The 22,423-nt window shown below is 52.0% G+C and overlaps 2 protein-coding genes across 10 annotated transcripts in view; one reads left to right on the top strand and one right to left on the bottom strand.

The window, feature by feature from the left end:
* CCDC33 (coiled-coil domain containing 33) overlaps nt 1-22,423 on the top strand; it is a 126,193-nt gene that overhangs the window by 97,995 nt on the left and 5,775 nt on the right. Inside the window, 4 exon segments of the mRNA XM_055555886.1 lie at nt 21,005-21,170; nt 21,415-21,503; nt 21,702-21,833; nt 21,929-22,019. Of these exon segments, the coding sequence (XP_055411861.1) occupies nt 21,005-21,170; nt 21,415-21,503; nt 21,702-21,833; nt 21,929-22,019 (478 nt within the window).
* Nucleotides 315-12,143, bottom strand: LOC129633784 (uncharacterized). 9 transcript variants are annotated; one of them, XR_008705285.1, is made up of 4 exons: nt 11,492-11,546; nt 11,207-11,293; nt 4,934-5,114; nt 315-785 (listed from the first exon to the last, which is right to left on the bottom strand). XR_008705285.1 is itself a non-coding variant. In XM_055555713.1 (4 exons), exons 1-4 carry the CDS (start codon nt 11,786-11,788, stop codon nt 437-439), a joined length of 642 nt encoding a protein of 213 aa, XP_055411688.1. In that variant the 5' UTR covers nt 11,789-11,843; the 3' UTR covers nt 315-436. The 9 variants fall into 9 exon arrangements, 3 of the variants coding, with proteins under 3 accessions (XP_055411688.1, XP_055411686.1, XP_055411687.1); XR_008705286.1 differs by lacking the exon at nt 4,934-5,114 and adding an exon at nt 1,198-1,307; XM_055555713.1 differs by lacking the exon at nt 11,492-11,546 and adding an exon at nt 11,764-11,843.

Raw genomic sequence — 22,423 nt, 5'->3', positions numbered from 1 at the left:
ACATGTGTGTCCCTGGTGCACAGTACGGGCCTGGTCAAACAGGGCTGCTGGGCAGTGTGTGTTGCATAGATAGACCCTAGTGTCTTTATCCCAGGTTGGAGAAGAGAGGTACTCAAGCCTCCCCCACAGACAGGGGGCTATGCCCTGCCTTCTCCCTGGGCTGCCTGCTAATAGAACCCTGGAGGCCTCAGAAGGGGCTATGGATTCATCAGGGCCCAGTGCAGTGCCCCACCAGGGAGGCACCCAAGGAGGGGGCTCTACCCAGCTTCCCACCCCCCTCCCCCAGCCCAACCCAGGTCCAGGCCCAGCACAAGAACCCTGTGTAGATGTTGGTGTTAGAGTCATAGTGAGTCCCCTGCCACAGCTCCAGGCTTATCCTGCCTGGGCACCTGGAGCAGGGATTTGCCTGGGTGGCAGAAGGGGAGGGATGTGTGATTCACGGCTTCCATGTGTATTTCAGACCCACGGTGGCATTTCTGCCAGGAGAGGCTTTTAGAAATGGAGACCCACACCCCCTTGGCATATGCCAGGTCTCCAGGTGCTGGTGTCTGAGGCCCCACACAGCCCATGTCCAGGGACACAGAGCCCGGGGTGCCCACAAGTCCCCTCCCAGGCTGAAGCAGAGGCCCATAGCTTGGCAGGGCCCAAAGAAATACGGCAACGTTCCAGAAACCATGGGACAAACCACCTCAGTCCCATTCTCCTCTTCCGTGTGTTGATGTGCTTTATTGCAGGGAAGGGCAGCGCTCAGGACAGCCTCAGAATGTTGGAGCCAGTCTTGGAGCCTGCAGGGTGGGGGGAGTAGGTCAGGGTGGGTGTTATGAGACCTCCAGGCTCTGCTCTAAGTTCCCCTGAGCTGGGAGCAGGGGAGCCCTAGGCCCTGCAGTGGCAATATCCCAGCCCTAGTCAGTAAGGAAGTGGGGAGCATAAGCCCTGCCTCGGGGGACCCGAAGGCCAACTGAGGACAGGAGAGCCAGCCCCAGAGTCTGGGCAGGTGGTTAAGAGAGTGGACTCTGGAGCCATCTCCTCCACTGGGACAGGTCCCTGCTGCACTGCCCCGCTCTATAGAATAGATGTAGTGGCAGCTGCCTCACTGGGTTCCTAGCGGGGTGAAATCAAATTCATCTCTACAAAGTACTTAGAACACAGCCTGCCCATGATGAGCGCTCGGGTCTGGTTCAAGCTCTGGAAACTCACCAAAGGAAGCTGCCATCCCTTCTCGCCAAGGAGAGTGGAAAGGCTTTGTCAGGAGGGAGACTCTTTAAGAAGGGATCTGCAGAGATAGGGTGAAGGCGCCTCCATCTTGCCTGTGGAAGAACTGCAAAGGCTCAGAGGAGAACAGAACAGAGCCTCTGTTCTTCCCCCAGCCTTGGTTCTGGGACCACAGAAGTGCTCGTGGAAGGGGAACTGGGCTTTGAGGCTGGAGAGGGCAGGGCTGGGGCCACACTGGACCTTGACCATGGAGTTGGGTGAATAACCCCTGCCTCAGTGCCACCAGGCTTCTCTCTTCTTCCCTCAACTGCCTCCCCACCCCAGCCTGGTGCCTACCCTGCTTTCCTTGGATCAACAGAGGAAGAACATCCCCCAGCCCCACAAAGAACCCTAGAATTCCCCTAGCAACTCTCTGCCATCCCTCACCATGCTTTAAGGAGTAGGGGGCTCCTCAGCACCCATTCTAGGGATGAAGTGACTGAGACAAGGCTTCAGGGGGCAGGCTCAAGTCTTTGGGTCCCGCTTCTTCCCACCTCCCAGCATCCCACATTTACGGGGTCCAGTGATGGACCCCCGCGGGCTCCACTCCCGCCTCCCACCAGAGCAGACTGGAAGACAGCCGTGTCTGGGGCCTGGCTGAGCTCAGCAATGCGTCTGCATGGTGCATTATTGATGGGGCTTCTAATTGTGCGTTTCCCAAAGTCTACAGGCCTTTGATGAAAAATTCATGGCACGCCTGAGGATGGGAGCAGATTTAATCGATAGGCAGCGCGGCAGGCGTGGGAGCCCAGGGCCCCTCTCAGTGAGGGGGCGGGCAGCTGAAGGCCGGGCTGGGAGGGGGTGTTACTCTGGCTTTGCCTGTATCCCAGGCTTCTGCCCCAGGATCTTGGGATGGAGGTGGGTGGAGATGGGAGACACAGCAGAAGGCAGCAGCCCGTTTCCCCTGCGGGGAGGCTGTGGGGCAGGATCAGGAAAGTCTAGGCCCATATCTGGGATGCCATCTGAGAGGCTGGCACTGCCCAGAGAGGGTGGCCAAATCCCTCATAAGCCTCATTTCCTTAGAGAAGGGTTAGAACCCCCAGGGGTCCCACAGAGGAGATAACATTTCCAGAGCTGCTCACGTCCCAGGCACCCTGCTTAGAGCTCTACCCCCCCACCCCGTGCCCCCCAGCAGCTCTGGGAGGTGAGTGTGGTCACACTCTCCTTCTCACAGAGGAGGAATCCGAGGCCCAGGGTGGGACTCGAACACAGTGCCGAGCAAACACAAAGCCCACTGCCTTGCCACGGCTCCCAGCCAGCTCAGGTATGAGCCCCAGAGCTGTGTGGGGCTTATCCTGCTCCATACTCCTGCCTTTATGATATCATAAAGAGGAAGAAACCCCATGAGGAACAAGTGAATTCTACAGGGTCTCAGAGTAAATTCAGTGAGAAATGAGGCCTGCCAAGGAAAAGAGTAAGAGCCCACCTATAATACTGACAGGGGCCCCCACCCACACAGAACCCTGGGCTAGCACCCAGAAGTCAGGGGTCGGGGTGCCTTAGACAGGCTGGAGCTTTGGAAACAGGTCAAGCTGTCTGTCTTGGACTGTCTTCTTGAACCCCCACTGAAACCCCAGAAACCCCCGTCATTTCTCCATTCATTTATTAAACAGATGAACAAATATATATGGAGTCCCAGCTTCATGTAGGCATCTTGCTAGGGGCAGATGGAGGGGTGGGGCTATCAGAGGAGGCTTTGGGACCACGCTTGCCTGGGATAGACAGGCTGGACCCAGCTCAGCTGGGGCAAAGCCAGACAGACAACTCCAAGCCCTAGGAGGGTGTCTCGGCAGTCCCAGGCCAAGGGCAGTTGGAGCAGATGGCTTTGCCTTAGAGACCAAGGCCGTTTCTAGGTGGTGGGCTGCCTTGTTTGGGTTTGTTTTCCATTTGCTTCCCAGGGAGTTCCTTTTAAAGACATCCACCCATGTTGTCTCCACTGAACTAACAGGAAAGGAATTTGTCCAGACTATCAGGACAGCGGAGATGGGAAGGCCCGGGGGGTAGGGTTGGGGCCCTAGGCCTCGCTGTGCAGCTGCAGGAGAAAAGTGAGCCCGGCCTGGACCACTGCAGAGGATTGCTGGGGGTTCAAGGGCCAGAGAGAAGGGAGCCTGAGGGCTAGAAATAGGAGGAGGCTAAAGGGAAGAGGAGAGGGGAAGACTAGGGTGAGGGGTAACCAAAAGGCAGAGACAGTGGGGATGGAGGGCGAGACTAACGGGAGACTGAGGTCTACATAGAGGGCAGGTCAGGGCAGGGGTACTGAGACTGGGGTTGGGGAGACAGAAGGTCGGAGCCCTTCAGGGTCTTGCCTGTTTCCTGGTCTCGTGGCCCCACAGCCCTTCCAGGTCCTGCCATCTCCTTGAAGTTCCCTGGCTAAGGAATGATCCTAGCCTGATTCCAGCCACCCCACCCAGATGCCCTCACCCTGGCCCTCACCCTGGAACAAAGCGGGAGTGGTCCCCTGGGCCTGCCTGCTTCCAGCGCAGGGCAGGGCTCAGTCACCAGGCAGGCACTTGTTGTAGCAACGGTCTCCGGGGGCCCATCCTGGGGAGCAGAACTGCTAACAGGAAAGATGGGGGAGCCAGAGTCTCCAGCCCCTCCAGTCCCCCAGGCTGCCCCAGGCCTCCTGGACAGCCACTCTGTAAGTCTGCCCCCATACTGCTGGTTCTGGGAGGATGGGTTGGCTCACCTAGCAGCCAGGTGTGTTGGGGTGTGTTGCCTGGCAACCAATAAAGGTATTCCCAGAGCAAGGCAGAGGGAGGACTAGAAGATCAGGCCCGCAGCCACTGGCCACTGAATGCCTGTGGTCATTGGAACCTCTGTGGGGCTCCCAGGCCCAGCCCAGGCTACCCGAGCCCACACCTGGGAACCCAGAAAGGGAAGAGAGAACGACTTCTGGGAACACCTCTTAAAGTGACCACTGCATCCTGCTAACATGGGGCTTGGCTCTGGTCTCTTGGAGGTCCAGCCCTATATCCTAGAAAGTGACTGGGGCTGGGCTAGCCTGGGGAAGTCAGGCCAGGAGGTCTTGTTGATAGGGCCAGAGCTCATAAGGGCCAGTGAGGGTGAAGAGCAAAGCAGATTATTTAGTCATTAAGTCATGTCAGACTCTTTGCAACCCTATGGACTGCAGCATGCCAGCCTCCTCTGTCTTTTACTATCTCCTGGAATTTGCTCAAATTCATGCCCATTGAGTCAGTGATGCCATTCAACCTTCTTGTCCTCTGCTGCCCCCTTCTCCTTTTGCCTTCCGTCTTACCCAGCATCAGAGGCAGGTGGGGTCATCCAAAAGGAGGGGAATCAGCCTTAGGCCAAGGGGCCTGCCTTGCCTGGGATGGGGACACCTTTCTCATTCAGACTCCAGGAGCCAAAGCCTTTGTTCTTTCTTCGTGGCAAGAACCCAGAGCAGGCCCATGAGGGAGCATATCTCTAGCCCGCAGATCAGGAGACCTGGAGCAGGTCAGGGCCTTGCTTAGGGTCACACAACTGATTTGAGCAGAGGCTAGATTAAAACCCAAGATTGTGGACTCCAACCAGGGCTCTCCTCACACCCGACATGGAGCACTCAGGGACAGCAAAGCTCTAACTAGGGAGGAGGCTGGCAGAACATGAGCACAGGGGAAGGGGTCCGTTATGGGAGAGTAAGCAGAACCTGTAAAGCCAGGGCAGGGATCTGTCTGCTCACCAATGCCATGAGTGCCTGGCCCTCGACTTCCCTGGGCTGAGGTCAAAGACCAACCGCAAGCTGAGTGTAGGAGAGGCAGGTCTCTGATCTCCAAACTTGAGGAGGTGTAATGGAGGTGGCCCAGGAGATCTTCCTGGAGGAAGAGGGTACAGAGTGGAGCCTTGAAGGTCCACAGGGAGGCCTGGGAAGGGAAATGGGAATGGGAGAAAACATCCTCCAGGAAGCCCCTCCCCTAAGCCAGCCCTACCCATCCTCCATTGTCCAGGCCCTGCTCAATTAGCCAGCCTGGCTCGGCAGGGGCCACTTAGGCAGCGCTTGGGGTCAGCAACCAAGGCCTTGCCACCACCCCTCAAAGCTTCAGTGTGCTGAACACAAAAGCTTTCCAGGCGCCATCTCTGCTGCTGCTGGAAGGAAAAGAAAGAACAGAGGAAAGGAAATTTCACTCCTTTTGTTTCATTGCTGTAACCTTGGGCTGAACAAAGAGGCAACTGCCTCCCCCTCAGGGAACCTGTTTTAAACTGCAATTTGCACAGATTTGCTTGTGTTTGGGAGGCTCAGCTGACATCTGAGGTATGGAGGTGTCAGGTGGAGGCACCAACTGGAAAAAAAAAATTGCACAACCTGAGATCTGTGAGTTCAGTTTTATCTGGGGTCTTAGGACAATAGCTCAGGAGACAGCCTCTCTCGTAGCTCTGATGGAACTCCTTCAGAGAGGTAGTGGGGGAGGTCCGCAAGCACATATGTGACTGTGGAGAAAGGGGTTCAGCCATGAAGCACACATCTCGGTAGAAGGCTGCTCTTAGTTACGAGGAACAGATATCTCAGTTAATGGTTTTAGTGCTTTTCTAAGTAGGGGAAGATGCAAAATTCTGGATTCATACAATTTTCTCCTGAAAATATACCTAACTATCTGAAGGCTTATTCTGCTGTTTTCCCCAGAGCACAGAGTGCCTCGTTCCTGATTTTTGCCCTGAATTTCTTTCAGGGTATACTATACATGGAACTGGATGAGGGAAAATATCAATTCAACCAAGGTTTGGGAGGTGCTGCATGACCAATTTTTAGTAGAAATGCTTGTTGCTGAGTTGGGCAGGGATTCCATTGCTAGGTCCCTCAGTGGACTATTACTGGACTAGACCCTGTTAAACGCAGCCCAAAGTCTCTGGACATGTCTAATCTGTTATGGTCTAGGAGAAGATTCCCTCTTTTGCTTCTTCCCGTATCTGCAATTACACTATTGCAATCATTGATCTTATGCAGAACTATTTATCTGGTCAGTCATTTCAAGTCACCCAGCCTTCATTTTTATCAGTAGCTGTCACACATTGGAGAATACAAGAAATAATAATCTTGTAAAATAGGCAGAATATAATAATATGTTAGTTGCTCAGTTGTGTCTGACTCTTTGAGACCTCGTGGGCTGTAGCCCACCAGGCTCCTCTGGCCGTGGAATTCTTCAGGCAAGAATACTTGAGTAGGTTGCCATTTCCTCCTCCAATGTAACTAGTAGGCTTTATAAGGTCATAAGTAAGAATTTAAGCTAAGAACTTCCATTAGATGCTGCCTAGCACATCCCTGGGCAGCTGACCCAATCTGTTTAGTATCCATCTCTATCTTTAAGGGCAATGATGTATTGGCCCTGTTCGTAAGGCACCCAGCCCCAATTTCCTAGTGTTATTAGGCTGATTATCCTTAGAATGATTTAACTGTCCCTGACATAAGGGAGGAGGGTCCCTTCAATTTAAGCCATAATAGCCTGATGTAAGCTGTATAAATCCATCCCATAACTGAGGGGGGGGGGGTCCCTCCTAATAATCGAGAAGTTGTATTCTTTGATTGAAATTTAGGTCATTTCTCTGATTGAGCCTGAGTAAATTTAAAGATCTTGCTTAGAGCCAGTATGATTGATTGGCCAAGTGGGTTCCATCTAGTAAGATCAATAGTGACTCAGACAGAACTACAACTTCTTTCTTCTAGAATAAATTTCCTAAGGGCTATCCAGTTAGAGCCTCAAAGAGGAAAAATCCACCAAGAAGTACTGATCATATTGGTAATTGACCATAAACCCAACAATTGGATTAATTTTGAAGTTCTTCATAGGCTTATGCTCATGGTAGAAAAAACTTTTGATTCATATGCAAAAGTTCAAGACCACAAAAATGCTATAAATAATCACACAGATCAGGTCCAGTGTCTTGGAATTGCTGTTGACTGCTGTGGTCAGGCACAACCTCTGTCCTCTCCCCTGCCTCCCTGAGACAGCTCCCCTGAACTGCGCTCTTGCTCAGACTTCCAATCTCAGGAACTACAGAAACCACACCAATCGGTACAAACTGAGTGTTTCCATTTTAAGGAGATGTGGTTAATTTCCCCTTAAAGCTACAGATTAGCCAAGAGTGACCTCTCAGACATCCTGAGGGGACCTATGGGAGCTCTGCCCATCAAATGATGACAAATCTGGCAGGGTCCTTGGCCACCAGTCCGGGGCTGGGGGTCTTCCTGACCCTACTTCCCCAACTCACAATGGCAACCAGAGGTTGTGGAGAGGAGGAGTGGTCCTTCCATAAGTCAGGATCTTCCACAAGCTAAGGGCTTCCTTGGTAGCTCACAATGTAAAGAATCTGCCTGCAGTGCCAGAGACCCAGGTTCGATCCCTGGATTGGGAAGAGCCCCTGGAGAAGGGAATGGGAACCCACTCTAGTATTCTTGCCTGGGAAATCCCATGGACAGACTGTGGTGTCACAAAAAGTCGGACGTGACCCAACAACTAACACTTTCCAGGAGCTAAGCGAAGACTGGTGGGATAAGGAGTGCCAAGCTAGAGTGGGGGTGGAGGTCAAGGATGGCTTCTAGACAGAGCAGTAAGATTTCAGAGACAGGGAGGAGCCCAGGAAGGCTGGCCCATGAACTTGGTGGCCAGGTGATATAGCTGTGCTGTGACAGATGGCCCTGAAATTGAGTTGGAAGTTTATTATGCAGGCACGTGGAGCCATTGGAGGGCTCCAGAGGCCAGGGAGAAGGTTCCAGTTACCTCTTGCTGCATAATAAGCGTCCCGAATTTAAAGCAGTAATGTCTTCTTTCATCATTCTCAGTTTTGCGGGTCAGGAGCTAGGCCAAGGCACAACAGGGAGGCCTGGTCTCGATCCATGATATGTGGGTTCCCAGCCGCCATGACTTCCCAGGCCAGGGAGGCTGGGGCCAGGCAGGCATCTCTCTCCCACACACTTAGTTTGGGCTTCCTCACAGCGTGGCCACCTCAGGGTAGTGGACCTTCTTCTCTGGGGGAACAGCAAGGCTTCCAGGAAGAAGGGTGGACGCTATGAAGATTCTGATGACCTGGCCTGAGAAGTCCCAGAACTTTGCCATGTGCCATTCTGCAAAGTCTCTGAGGTTCAGCCAGTTATATGGGAAGGGAGATTAGATTCAATAAGAGGAGGAACACAGCCTTTTTAGCCCTCTTGCATTGATCAGAGAGGTAGGCTGTGTATTGAGGCAGCACAAAGAAAGACCGAACGTAAGAGAAGCGGAGAACCATGAGGCCTGCCTGCTCCAGAGATCAGACCAGTCATCCAGGAGCAGTGGAGGAAGCTGCCTGTCCTTGTGCCCTTCTGGGCAGAGGGAATCCCTGAGGAGAGGGTGGATATACCTACATTCTTAGCTGGTTTCTCAGGGGCCGGGGCCTTCCCAGTGGTCCTAATGGTAAAAAACCTGCTCGCCAATACAAGAGATGCAAGAGACACGGGTTTGATCCCTGGGTTGGGGAGGTCTGTTGGAGGAGGAAATGGCAACCCACTCCAGTATTCTGGCCTGTAGAATCCCATGGGCAGAGGAACCTGGAAAGATACAGTCCACGGGGTCGTGAAGAGTCAGACACAACTGAACACACACACACACACACACACACACACACACACACACACACACACACAAATGCAGAGGGATTATGAGGGAATAGAAATGGGCCCTCCTTGCTTGTGTAGAAGTCCAGGAACACCAAGGCCTGGCCAGACCAGGGTAAGGGGGTGTGTGGGTAGGAATGAATCTTTCTGTCTCTGACTCAAAAAAGCAGCTTCTAAGGGCTCCAAAAACACCTTGCTTGAAGGGAATGTGCACACACCCACCCCCGGGCAGACACGTTGCCTAGGTGTTAGCCCCAGTCCTTGGAGAATGGAGAAGGTCAAGGGCAGGGTGGCAGTTCATCCTGTCCCCTTGGAGACAGCAGCTCAGTAACCCTGCCCCAGGCTTGGCTTCCTGGGCTCCACAGCAGCCTCCCTCAACAATGCCCAGAGCGACCCAGGTAGAACTGCAGCTCTGCCTCTGTGAGCGGGGCAACCTTGAACACATCACTCAGCTCCTCCCACTCTGGGCCTCAGCTTCCTCTTCAGCAAATTGGGTCTGAAAATGCCTCCCTCGCAGACTCATTGCTCAGGTCAGAGAAAAAGTATATAAAGGGCCTGGCCAGTGACAGACGTTCAACAAAGGGGAACTGCGGTCATGAGGCTCAGTGACCCCTACAGGTCAACCTGGGCTTTGTGTATCTTCCTGGGTAGATGAGGACTTGTAAAGATTTAGGCTTTAGTGTGTGTGCATGAGGGGGTGGTGTACACTTTTTAAACTGCATCTTAGTCCCTCTCAACTGTTCCTTTGGCACAATGGTCAGCTATGTATGTGTTACTTCCATCAGGGTCGCTTCAGTGCTTTGAAATGGCTCTTGTCCCAAGTCCCATCTCTCCCTATTCAACCCCATCATTTTCCCTGGGGCTGGCTCAGGACAGAAGTCCCAGCTGAGGATCAGGATTTGCTGTGTGAGCTCGGGTAAATTACTACACCTCTCTGGCCTCCATGGGTAGTTCTCAGCAGATTCTCCTAGTTAAAGAGTTCTGGGGCAGGAGGTGTGAGATGGCAGGCTGGACTGCTTGGAGGAAGAACATGTGTGCCTGGGGCTGGACAGCACCCCTAAATATGCTCCCCAAGAGCACAGGGCCCAGTCAGGCCATGCTTCCCTCTGCAGGCCGAAGTCAGAGCATCTGTGGAAGGCGAGTGCCCTCTGCTGGCTGCAAAGGCAGACCACACTGCAGGTAGCCTGCCAGTCAGGGATCCCTGAGGCCTGGGGACCCAGATATTGGGTGGTTCCCCAAGGAAGGGCAAAGTTGGAAGGGTGCATGCCAACCCTGCAAACCCACCCCCCTGGCTGGGCCTCCCCACCCACCTTCTGCACCCACTCCACCCCCTGCAGAGCCCTGTCACCCATGCCACCTTTGATCCAGACACCCCAGGATTCTTCCTTCCCCTTGGAGCATGAAGCCCCCGCCAATGCCCTCAATCTCTCTGCTCCAATCCATGACCCCTAAACACCTCTCCCTGCATGTCTCCTCATCCTCCAGAAAACCCTCTCTCCATCCCCAGGTCTCTCTTCCACCTGGTATCCCCAGATACCTCTGTCCTTTCTCTCTCATCCTCTGTCCTCCTCCCACACACCCTCCTCCTGGCACTCAGAGTGCTGGCCAAGGTCACCAGGGGCCATTTCCTTGAGGTCACGCCTAGAGGCTTCCTCTGCAGATTGGAAAGCTAGTAAACCTCACCTTTTATCAAAACCCTTTTAAATTGTGAACTACAACCCCTATGGAGACAATTGTGCTGAACAGAAAAATTAAACACAACCAAATTGTCTTAAAGTAAACATCCATGAAACCAGCACTCAGGTCTAGAAATGGAACATCACCAGCACCCCAAGTCCCTGGTGCTGCTCATCTCCTCGACATGACCCCTGGACCCGCTCATGTCTTATACTCTGCTTCTTCTTCTTCTTTTTTTATGTATTTATTTGGCTGCGCTGGGTCTTAGTTGTGGCATGTGGCATCCTTAGCTGAGGATACAGGGTGGAAAAGAGACCTAGGGATGGAGAGGGGGTTTTCTGGAGAATGAGGATTTTTAGTTGGCCGCACATGAGATCTAGTTCCCTGATCAGGGATCAAACCCAAGCCCCTGCACTGGGAGCTCAGTCAGCCACGGGACCACCAGAGAAGTCCCATTTGCTTTATCTCTTTATACTATCAACACCTCCCTAATCACTATGACCTAATAGTCCCTGCTTTTAACTTTCTATAAAGAGCGTCACGCCATGTGTGTTTTATTTTGTGTACGGTTCATTTGCTCAGCTTTATGTGTGAGAGGCATCTGTATGGTTGCTGGGTGCTGTGGGTCCTCTTCTACATTGTTGTAAAGTATTCTACTGTATGGGTTCCTCACCCCACCCCAACCTCCTCTCTTACCTGTGTCCATTAATTCCTCACCGTCACACCAGTCCTTTATATGTTTCAGAAGGCAATTTCTACTTTGTATCCAGCTTTGCAGCTTATCTACAGGGAAAGTTGGTCTATATTACTGCATGTGCCATTGTCCAAAGCAGAAGGCTATCTCCCCTCCTTTCTTAAGCTCTGTGGCCTTGACCAGAGCTGCACCCACCCCTTTTCCTCCCACCCCTCTGGCAATTTCCCTGAATTGGAAGGCTGTCCCACCACCACCCTTTTCCTTTGTCCTTGAACCCCTCTCCCCACCCTACACTTCCTCTGACTCTGGAAAATCTCCTCCCTTCGAGGTTTCCATCACACCTGGGAGGCTGTCTTCCCACCCCTTTATCTCCAGCTGAGATTCTTTAGCTTACCACCATCAGCTGCTTGTGACCACCTTCACCTGGAGGCCACACAGGTCCCTCCCACCCAGCCTGGGCCGCACCTCAGGCCAACTCCTCAGCCTCCGTACTCCATGCACGCACCTCCTGCCCTGAAGACCCACTGCCTCACCCTGATACAGGTCCCAACGAGTTCACCTGACTCGCTGTTCTCAGCCTTCATTCTCCTGATTTGTCTTCTGGGCTCAGCATCCTCAGAGGTCTTGCCACAGGCACCCCCTGCCCCACAGCTTAGGCCCTTCCATGGCCTTCAGAACGGAGTCCGAGGCCCTGAGACTGGCCTTCAAGGCCGTCTTCTGTCTGCCCGACTACCTCTCCAGCTGAACCCCTATTTCTCCTCCCCGCACCCTGCTCTCATCTGCTTTGTTCCTAATCTCACCTCCTTGTCTTTGCCACAGCGTCTCCGCTGCCCAGGGGCTCCCCAGGTGGCTCAATGGTAAAGAACCCATCTGCCAATGCAAGAGATGCAGGAGACTCTGCATCTCCAGGGTCGGGAAGATCCCCTGGAAGAGGAAAGGGCAACCACTCCAGTATTCCTGCGTAGAGAATCCAGTGGACAGAAAAGCCTGGCAGGCTACAGTCCATGGGGTTCCAAAGAGTCAGGCATGACTGATCGACTGAGCAGTGTACGCTCCTTTGTCCGGAGAGCCCTCTCTCCACCTCCAGAGAGCTCATTCCCAAGAGTCAACTCAGATGATCACTTCCTCCAAGAAGCCTTCCTGCCCCACCCTGCCCTGAGGCTGGGTTAAGAACCTCCTCTGAGTTTCCCTCTGTCACAGGCACTTCCTGCCACCTCCTCAGTGTAGAGGGAAGCCCACCACGGCCTGGAACAGTCTAGACTCCTCTGGGCTCCGAGGCCCCGGCATAGCTCACATGTGGCACACAGCAAGTACTGGTTGACTGGGTGTTTACTGAGCTGCTTCCAGTCAAGGCTTTATAACTGAGTTTCTGTGACCTTGGGCACACTACCGCCTTCTAGCCTCCGTTTCCCCATCTGAACAGTGAAGGTATAAGGGCTTCCCTGATAGCTCAGTTGTTAAAGAATCTGCCTGCAACGTAGGAGACCCCAGTTTGATTCCTGGGTCAGGAAGACTCTCTGGAGAAGGGATAGGCTACCAACTCCAGTATTCTGGCCGGGAGAATTCCATGGACTATATAGTCCATGGGGTCACAAAGAGTCGGACACAACTGAGCGACTTTCACTTTCACTTTGGTCAACATAGTTGGTTGTGGCCACAGGGATATTTGAACATCCACAAGTGGCTGAAGTGCCTCTGATTCCACCGTAAGAAAGTTCTTTGTCGGGGAGAGGGGCAAGCATTGCCCTCTTCAGGCTTTTGTGAAAGATCACCACTGTCCCTCCTCCTTTATTAAAGGTGAGGGAGGCTGAGGTGGATGCTGGGCCTCAGCTTCTGTAAAATGGGAGCAGTCTGATAATCATACCTTCTGGACTTGGTACTCAGGGCTATCACACAGATACTTTTTTTTAATCTATGTCCAATAATTCCGCATTGTCTCACCCCCTCTTTATATGTGTAAGGTGATTTCTACTTTGTATCGAGTTTGTAGGTTATCAAAAGTGGTACAAAGATGGGAGGTAGAGGGAGTTCCCTAGTGGCCTAGTGGTTAGGATCCCAGGCTTTCACTGCTGTGGCCCAGGTTCAATCCCTGGTCAGGGAACTGAGATCCCACAAGCCAAGGTGGCCAAAAAAACAAAGATGGGATGTGGTGTCTACAGGCAGCCTATATACCAGAGCCAGACAGGCCCTCATCACACTTCCTGACTCCACAGTCACCGCTTGAGATGAGACTATTTTCCCATTCCACAGATGAGGACACTGAGGCTCAGAGCATAGTTACTACCCTTCCAAAGCCAGAGAGGAGGTGCATGCAGCAAAGGCCACCAACACCCTGTAGCAGGGGAGTTATGAACCCAGGGCCACCTGGTGCTTCTCACCTCAGCTGCTCAGGGAGCCGGGGTCCCAGTGGGTAAAGGGGATACAGTGGGCACTCAGGGTCAGGCACAGGTAGAGTCCTTGTCGCTAGAGCATGTGCAGGCCCAGAGAGATAGGAGTGAGGCTGACGTCCCGCCCACAACCCCCACAGCAGAGCAGCCTGGGAGCTGGAGGGGGAGGGGGCAAGTGGGGGGCCGGCGCACCACAGGAATCTGGGTCATGGTGTCCTGGGTTTTCTCAAGGCTGCACTGTGACGCAGAACGTGGCCCTGAGCCGGGAGCCCAGCCCAGTCTGTGGGGAGAGGTCAGGGCTGCTGTCTAGAAGCAGGGCTCAGCTGTGGGGGTGAGTGGAGTTAGAGAGGAAGGGAGGTTGCCACCCCTCTGGGTCCCCTGGGACAGAGGGAGCCGGCAAGAGTAGAGCCTGAGGGCAGGTGATCCAGGGCCATGTCCCTCTCCACCCATCCAGGGGAGATTTGGCTAGGGGTGGTGGCGGGGCCTGTGGAAGCTCAGTAGGGCTAACCTCCGAGGGATGGAGCCCCCAAGAACCTATCCGCCATGTGGCTGATGTAAGGCTCCCCCCACTTCAGCAGAAGCCACACTGTCCTCCATTTCTTTTTTTCCCTTCCTCTGGACCTCATCTCTCTTTCTTTGCCAAGGAGGGGTGTTAAGAATAGAGCTTTGTTCACCCCCAAGACTCCTGAGTGAGAGGTAATAGGGCATTAGAAAGGGTGAGCCCAATAAGAAGAGGAGCTGATTAGACCCGTGGGGTAGGCCGGGGCCACAGCCCCTTCCCCAGGACTCCCTCCACGCACACGTGCACAGGTGCACACACATGCACACTCAGGAGACCACACACTAGCAGTCCTCATGCAATTACAAATTACTGTTGTTGTTGTTCATTCGCTCAGTCATGTCCAACTCTTTTCGACCCCATGGATTGCAGCACGCCAGGCTTCCCTGTCCTTCACCATCTCCCGGAGCTTTGAACCCATGTCCATCGAGTCGGTGATGCCATCCAACCATCTAATCCTCTGTCGTCCCCTTCTGCCGTCAATCTTTCCCAGTATCAGGGTCTTTTCCAATAAATCAGTTCTTCGCATCAGGTGGCTCAAGTATTAGAGCTTCAGCTTCAGCATCAGTCCTTCCAATGAACATTCTGGATTGATTTTCTTTAGGACTGAATGGTTTGATCTCCTTGCAGTCCCTTAGACTACAAATTACTGAGTGGACTATAAAAGATCAAAGATTAGGTAGTGGAAATAGGGGAGAGGTTCTCTGCAGATATTAATAGTTCAGCCTGAGTAGAGATGTGAAGGGGGAGATAAGAGTGCTGGAGGGGAAGGGCGGGGTTGATGGGCATAAGGGGGTGGCTTATAAGAGGCCTTGAATCCCAAGCTTTAGACTTTGCCTCTAAGTTGAAGCAGGGCGGGAAGAAAGCTGCTCCAAGCCTCAGGCACTCATTCTGAACCACAGCCGTGATGACCTCAGCCCTCCCCACCCGCACACACATAGACTAAGGTACCCGGACCCCAGCATCCAGCAGGTTCTTCCCTGCCCAGGGCCTCTCTCGCTTCACCCCTACCTTGAGCAGGACCCACTGAAGGAGAAGCTGGTGAAGCAGCAATGGGATCAGGCCAGCAGTTTTCTCACTGTGCTAGGCAGGCCGCATGCCCACCTGTCCCAACACAGGGAGACCTGGGCACTTCTGGCTCCCTGAGGAGCAGGCTGGGGATGCCCTTCTTCCATCTCCACCCCAGGCAGCCTTGGCATCAGGGACAGAAGGTATCCTGGGACCTTGGGACATCATATGGACACTGGTGCCTGTGTTGGCCACCACCCCCATCAGTGCCCCTCAATTTCTGGAGACAGATTCAGCTACTGTCAAGGCAGGATCCCAGTGTTCTTCCCTCTGGGTGAAGCCCCAACCTGCCTCAATCCAGTAGGTGCAAAGAGCACAGGTTTTAGCAGGGTCTGGGTGCAAAGGCTCGCTTCATATTTGCAGGCGATGGGAGACGTGAATTAATCTGAGTCTCATAGGATGTTCTGAGGCATCATTTAGGCCCTCAGCAAGGGTCAGCGTGTGGCCTGCTTGCTCTCAGAGGGCCCTGCCAGGGAGGTAGAGCAGATCTGGCCATTTCTCCCGGACAGGACTGGGTAAGCCTCACAGGGTGGAGAGGCTCGATCAGGGCCCAGAACCAGGGCCCACAAGGAGCATCCAAAGCTCAGGGCTGGAAAGGAACCCACTATTGCTGAGAACCAGGATGATCTCCAAAGGGGTGGCAATGTGGAGGCTTCCTGTATTTAACCAAAGTTGAACCAGGATTTCATTTCTTTTTTAATTCATTAAACATTTTTAACTTTTTAATGTGAAGTACAACACCCATTCAAACAAACATGCAAAACATAAATGTATTCAAGGGATGAATCATCGCAAGGTGAACACACACATGTAACCCCCTACAGGCCCTACAGGTCAAGAAGAGTACTGCCAGCACCCCAGAAGCTCCCTCATGCCCTCGTCATCTCTCTACCTTCCCAAGGGGATCTAATACCCTGATTTCTAACTCGCAGAAGTTTACTTGCTTTTAGAGAAAATCTATATGGAATTGTAGAGTAGGTACTTTGTGTCTTTCTTCTTTTGCTCACAATTAGTTTGAGAGATTCCTCCATGTGGTTGTCCATGACCATCATTCATTCATTTGTATTGCTGTGTAGCATCTTACCATATGACTCTCCCACCATTCTACTGTGATGGGTACTTGTGTTATTTCCAGTTTAAGATTATTACAAATAATACTACTAGTAATGTTCTTACACCAGCTTCTTGATGCATTCACATGTGCATTTTTTGAGGGGTATATACTCAGGAGTATAATTGCCAGATCATAGGCTATGCAGGCATTCAACTTCAATAAGATCCAGTTTCCGAACAGATCTGTGAAAGGATGGGGGCACTTCGTGTTCCCCCAGCAGAGACTAAAAGTTCTACTTGTGCTACATCATCACCAACATTTGATGTGGTCAGGGTTGCTTTGTTTTTGTTTTAGTCAATGTGGCGGCGTATAGCAGAATCTTTTTGAGTTTAAAGGATTAAAGAGGGTGGCCACCGATTCAGATGCTTATTGGCTTATTTTGTTGAGGGTCAGTTCCAATCTCTTGTCCATTATTCTATTGCATAGTCTGACCTTCTCTTATTGATTTGTGGGAGTTGTTTTTATAATTTTATTTATTTATGTCTTATGTATTCATTGGCTATGCTGGGTCCTCGTGGCTGTGCAGTTTTCTCTAGTTGCTTCCAGCAGGGACAACTCTAGTTGTGGTCCGTGGGTTTCTCACTGCGGTGGTTTCTCTTGTTGTGGAGCGTGGGCTGTAGGGCGCTTGGGTTTCAGTAGTTGTGGTTCCCGGGATCCAGGGCTCAGGCTCAATAGTTGAGGCCCTCGGGCTTAGTTGCTCTGCAGCATGTGGGATCTTCCTGGACTAGGGATCAAACCTGTGTCTCCTGCATTGGCAGGTGGACTCTTTACCACCGAACCACCAGAGAAGCCTGGGAGTTGCTTTCATATCTGAATATGAGTTCATCTTTGGTTGTGTTTGTTGCAAGTATCTTCTCCCACTTTCCTTGCCCATTTCACCCTGTTAATGATGTCTTTATATGAATAAAATATCTTAATTTAAATGTACAAATTTATCAATCTTTTCCATCCTGATTTGTGCTTTTTTGGCATATTTTGGTTTGGTTGTTTTTGGTGTGTTTTGGGTTTTGTTTTGTTTTTTTGCCACACTGTGTGACTTGTAGGATCTTAGTTCCCCGACCAGGTATTAAACCTGGGGCCACAGTGGTGAATGAAGGCCCGCATCTCAACCACTGGACCACCAGGGAAATCTCCCCCTTGTTTGAGCTGTCCTGTTTTGAAAAACCTTTCGCTATCCCAAGTTTATATAGATATTCCTATCCTTGTCTCCTGGAGGCTTTATTGTTTTACCTTTTACACTTAGATCTACAGTCCAGCTGGATTTATTTTTAATTATGGTATGTAATAAGAGTCAAGTTTCCCTTTTCTCCAGACAGATATCAATTGATGCAGCACCTTTTTTAAAAATGACTATCCTTTCCGTACCACCCTGTAACACCATCATGTGTTAAGAGTCCATATATGTGTGGATCTGTATTAGGGCTCTCTCATGCTTTGGCCTGCTTATCAAACTTTGCGGTTATAGTACCCTGTCTTAATTACTGTACTGCTACTGCTAAGTCGCTTCAGTCGTGTCCGACTCTGTGCGACCCGAGACGGCAGCCCACCAGGCTCCCCCGTCCCTGGGATTCTCCAGGCAAGAACACTGGAGTGGGTTGCCATTTCCTTCTCCAATGCATGAAAGTGAAAAGTGAAAGTGAAGTCTCTCAGTCCTATCTGACTCTTAGCGACCCCATGGACTGCAGCCTACCAGGCTCCTCCGTCCATGGGATTTTCCAGGCAAGAGTACTGGAGTGGGGTGCCATTGCCTTCTCCGCTTAATTACTGTAGCTTTATCATAAATCTTGACAGCTGATACAGCAAGTCTTCCCACCTGTTTCTCTTCAAAAGTATTTTGGCGATACTTGTTCATTTCTCATAGAACAAGTTTATCTATTTCTCCACATATACAAGAGGGTTATGATCTTAACTGACAATACATTGAATCTGTGAATCAGTGTAAGGAAGAACTAACTCTTTAAACATTTCGTCTTTCAATCTGTGAATATGGTATAGCCCTCAATGTATTTCGGTTTAAATTATTTTTAATTAGATGAATAACATGAGTAAATTCTTAGAAAAATGCAGAGATTAAGCAAGTGTTCCTTTTCCTTCCCAAACTGAGTAGTTACTACTGTTACTATACATCTGTATGTATGCACTCATGCACACATGTACACACGTGCATTCACACATACACATACCAGTTGTGGATGTGATCATATTAATTTGCCACATTCTTACTTTTTTTTTCCACTTAAAAATACAGTGTGGACATCTCTGCCTCAGAATAATTGAATCTAGGTCATTCTTTGTAAGTACCGCCTGTATCCAGAGACTGAGCATTTCCTAGAATAAAATCACAAACTGCAGTGTGTGGAGCATCCTTGAACTTGTTCTCTTGGACAAGTTGTGTTTTCTCTAAAAGATAATTCTAAATCAAGGAAACCCACTTGGATACTGCTGTAATTGTTCAGAGAAGACATGAGAAGAGCCTGAACTAGGCTAGGGAGGGAAAGGAGAGATGAATTTTCTTTTTCAAAAATATCATGTGATTCCTCTTGACGGTCTACTGAGACTCCCAAACCCCTGTCCATCAAAGGGCTGCTATACATTGAAGATGTAGAGCACAGCAGAGGAGGGAGCAAAGGAACCCAGGCTGAAGGTAGCAAGGACGAAGAGGAAGGGGTCTGACCTGTTAACTAAAGCTGGTACTAGAACAGAGATGGGGTGGGATGGGAACTGCTGCCTCCAAGCCCTGCCTGCTTGAGGCAGGGCCCCTGACCTCTGAGCTTGCAGCAACTCCATGCTCCTCCTGCCAGAGGAATCTGAGGCTCAGAAAGATGAAGGGGCTCATCCAAGCTCACTCAGTGAGTCAGTAGCCAAGCTGGGCTTCTGCCTGGGGCCCGACCACAAAGCCCTGTGAGGGTGCAGTCTCTGGGCTGAGTGTCCTAGTTAACGTAGCTGTCTGACGGCACCAGATGGGCAGATCTACAGGAGCCAAGACCTGAAACTTGACTGGGGCAGGTGCTAGGGAGATGGGCCCAGCACTGGCACCATTCAGAGGCAGTCTAGCCAGAAGGCTAGACAGCAGCAGGTGACAAGTGGTATCTGATGAGCCCCTGCTGTCTGGAAACCCCACCCCGGGAAGCCAGCAGCCCACCATGCAACAGGTTGGAAGCAGTGACTGGGAGCCAGGCCATATCCCCAGTCAGCATGGGGCCCAGGTGGGAGTTGGAGACTGAGCTCTGCTTCCTGAGGACTTGGGAGCCCCTTTCTGGCTGGAGCCCCCACCCCCCGCCTGCAAGGCCTGCACAGTCTCAGGAAGGCCACAGGCCACAAGCTCCCCCTGGCCTTGCTTCCCTCCTCCTGCTCCACCCCCAACCTAGCTCCTACCTCCTCCCCCTCCACGGACCTTTCTGGCTTCACGTTTTGAGTCTCTCTTTTCTATTTTCTTGTACTATTTATATTTAAGAAACTACCTTCACAAAAGTGTTTGTAAATAACAGAGAATTTCTGATTATAAAACAAATAATGTAAATATAACCTATGAATTCTCCTATGTACACACAAGGGTAAACATGAATTTTTTTCCCAAGTTGAAATCATAATTCTTTGTAGTAACCTGTTTTCATCACTTCTCAAAATATTGTGAAGTTTCCCTACATGGGGCATCGTGACAGGATTGCACAGTGCTTAAGAACAAGGATTCAAGGGCCAGCAGGCCTGGATTTCAGACCCTGACCCTGCCACTCATTAGTTTTGTGACTAAGCAGGCTACTTACCTCTCTGGTCCTTTTTTTCATCATCGATAAAATGAGGATGATAATAGAACCCATCCTCACAGGCTAAATGAAGGAGGTGGGCCTGACCTAGAACATGGGAAATGCTCAATGAACACCAGATATTAGTATTGCTGTTGCTGCTGCTGCTGCTAAGTTGCTTCAGTCGTGTCCGACTCTGTGCGACCCCATAGACAGAAACCCACCAGGCTCCTCCATCCATGGGATTTTCCAGGCAAGAGTACTGGAGTGGGTTGCCATTGCCTTCTCCAAGTATTGCTGTTACTCCTAACCTAATGACAGAGCCTGGCATCCTGGCCCCACCTCATACCCTGGATCCTATAGCTGGATCCCAGCACTGACCCTGAGTCCTTATCTGGGTCTCCCAGGCTTACCTTGGGTCCCTTCAAGACCCCTGGGCTTGTTGGGAGGCTGGTGTCCAGGGGCAGCTCCCAAGGAGCCTTCAGGGAGATTTCAGAAAGATTCTTCCCTAGGTTCTCAGTGACTCAAGGAAGAAGAGGGATTAGAGAAGGAAGAAAGGAGAAGGGAGAAAGTGAGAATGGCCCTGATTTAGCCAGGCCCTGGAGAGCTGGCCCGGAGATTTTCAAGTCTCCATCGCTCAGGGGCTTCCTCAATGGTGTCTGAGGCCTGGGTCCCCCCTAGAAGGCATCTCAGGAAAAGATGTAACCCCCAGAAGAGCACATTTACAGACCTGTTCTCACTGACCAGGAGGGGTGAAGACTCTGTCATGACCACCCCTCCAAGGAGTTGCTAAGACTTGAGGGCACAGCTTGGGATTCTCTCTGTTCTTTGGCCTCGGGAGTGACCCGCTGACCTCTAAGTGTGAATGTCAATGTTGGGTGGCAGCCACACGGGGCTGGGGGTTCAGCTCTGAGCTCCGGGGTCCACAGGAGATGAACAACTACCGGCGGGCCATGCAGAAGATGGCAGAGGACATCCTGTCACTGCGGAAACAGACCAGTGTCCTGGAGGCAGAGAACCGCATGCTGAGAAGCCAGCTGGCCCAGAAGGAGGTAGAAGAGGAGTCAGCCAGCCCTGACAAGGCCCAGAACCTGGGTGAGGGTGTGCAGGCCACCGAGGGAACAGGGAGGTGGGGGCCTCTCCCAGGTGTGCTTGCTGCGGGACATAGGCTAATCAATAGGAGCCTGGGGTCTCTCTGGGGAAGGAAATTGAGAGTCCAGTCCTGTCTCAAGCCCCAGGACTGAGAGACATCTGCCCTCCCCACCTGCACCTGCCTCAAGTATTCCAATTTGAATTGGGAGGTGCCTCCTCCCTGAGCCAGCTCCTCCACCACCACTAGCATCCATGAAGCAGAAACTGCTGCTGAGTGAGCTGGACATGAAGAAGCTGAGGGACAAGGTGCAGCGTTTGCAGAATGAACTGACTCTAGTAAGCCAGGGCTCAGAGGGCAGGGGGAAGGGCACTTGGGAGGGAGTATCTGCAAGTAGAAGGGAGAGGGACATAGGGGACAGGGGGCCAGGGAAGTGGTGGACTGAGCAGAGGGAGCTGGGGTGGACCCTCAGGGCCAAGGGCACCCTTGTTCCCCCTTCTCCCCTCTCTCTGCACCCCCCCCCCCACCACCATCAGAAGAATGATCGAGAAAAGGAGCTGCTCCTCCTACACCAGGCTCAGCAGCCACAGGCCGCGCTGCTGAAGCACTACCAGGACAAGCTGCAGAAGATGAAGGCGCTGGAGGAGACCGTGAGGCACCAGGAGAAGGCAGGTAGCAGAAGGGCCAGGCTGCCTGGATCCGGCCACTGAGGGGAAGGTGTGGTGCCCCCGGGCCAGCCCAGCCCTTGTGCTCCGCCCTCCAGGTGATCGAGAAGATGGAGCAAGTGCTGGAGGACAAGCTGCGCAAGAGGAGCAAGCACCTGCAGGACAAGCCGCAGGGAAAGCCCAGCATGCGTGAGTCTGCTCCCCGGCTGTCGTCCCGCCCCTGCAGGCCCTGCCTTCTTGGAGCCTCTCAGTTTTAGCAGCACCTTCAAACTGCACACAGGGTGCTAGTTCCCCATTCATTCAGACACTCAGCACTTCCAGAGGCCCCTGAACTCTCTTCTCCTGCCAGGGAGCCCCTCAGAACACAAGGGAGGGGACACAGCATGTGCACCATGCTAGAAAGAGGATCTGACCTTCCAGAAGCAGCTCTGAAACTCAAGTGAACAGAAATGGGCTACCTGCAAAGTGGGGCTTTCCCAGGCAGCAGTTCCCTCAAATTATATGCTCATCTCCCTACATCTTCAAAGAGTCTGCTTCTACAAAATAAACAGAAAAAAAAATATTTTGGTTAAGTCCATGATTTACTTTCTCCA

This window comes from Bubalus kerabau, chromosome 19 (genome assembly GCF_029407905.1).
Source record: "Bubalus kerabau isolate K-KA32 ecotype Philippines breed swamp buffalo chromosome 19, PCC_UOA_SB_1v2, whole genome shotgun sequence".
NCBI lineage: Eukaryota > Metazoa > Chordata > Mammalia > Artiodactyla > Bovidae > Bubalus > Bubalus kerabau.
This window is presented reverse-complemented; position numbering and strand designations above follow the sequence as displayed.

Excerpts from the sequence above, each read along its gene's own strand:
- LOC129633784 (XM_055555711.1), bottom strand. The coding sequence starts at position 12,107 with ATGCAGAGTCTCCTGCATCTCTTGCATTGGCAGATGGGTTCTTTACCA. Across the intron at positions 11,294-12,004 it reads GCTGTGGCAAAGACAAGGAG|ATAAGCTGCAAAGCTGGATA; the intron begins GTGAGATTAGGA and ends CTTTCCCTGTAG. Across the intron at positions 5,115-11,206 it reads TGAGGAATTAATGGACACAG|GCCTCCCTGTGGACCTTCAA; the intron begins GTAAGAGAGGAG and ends TTCCCTTCCCAG.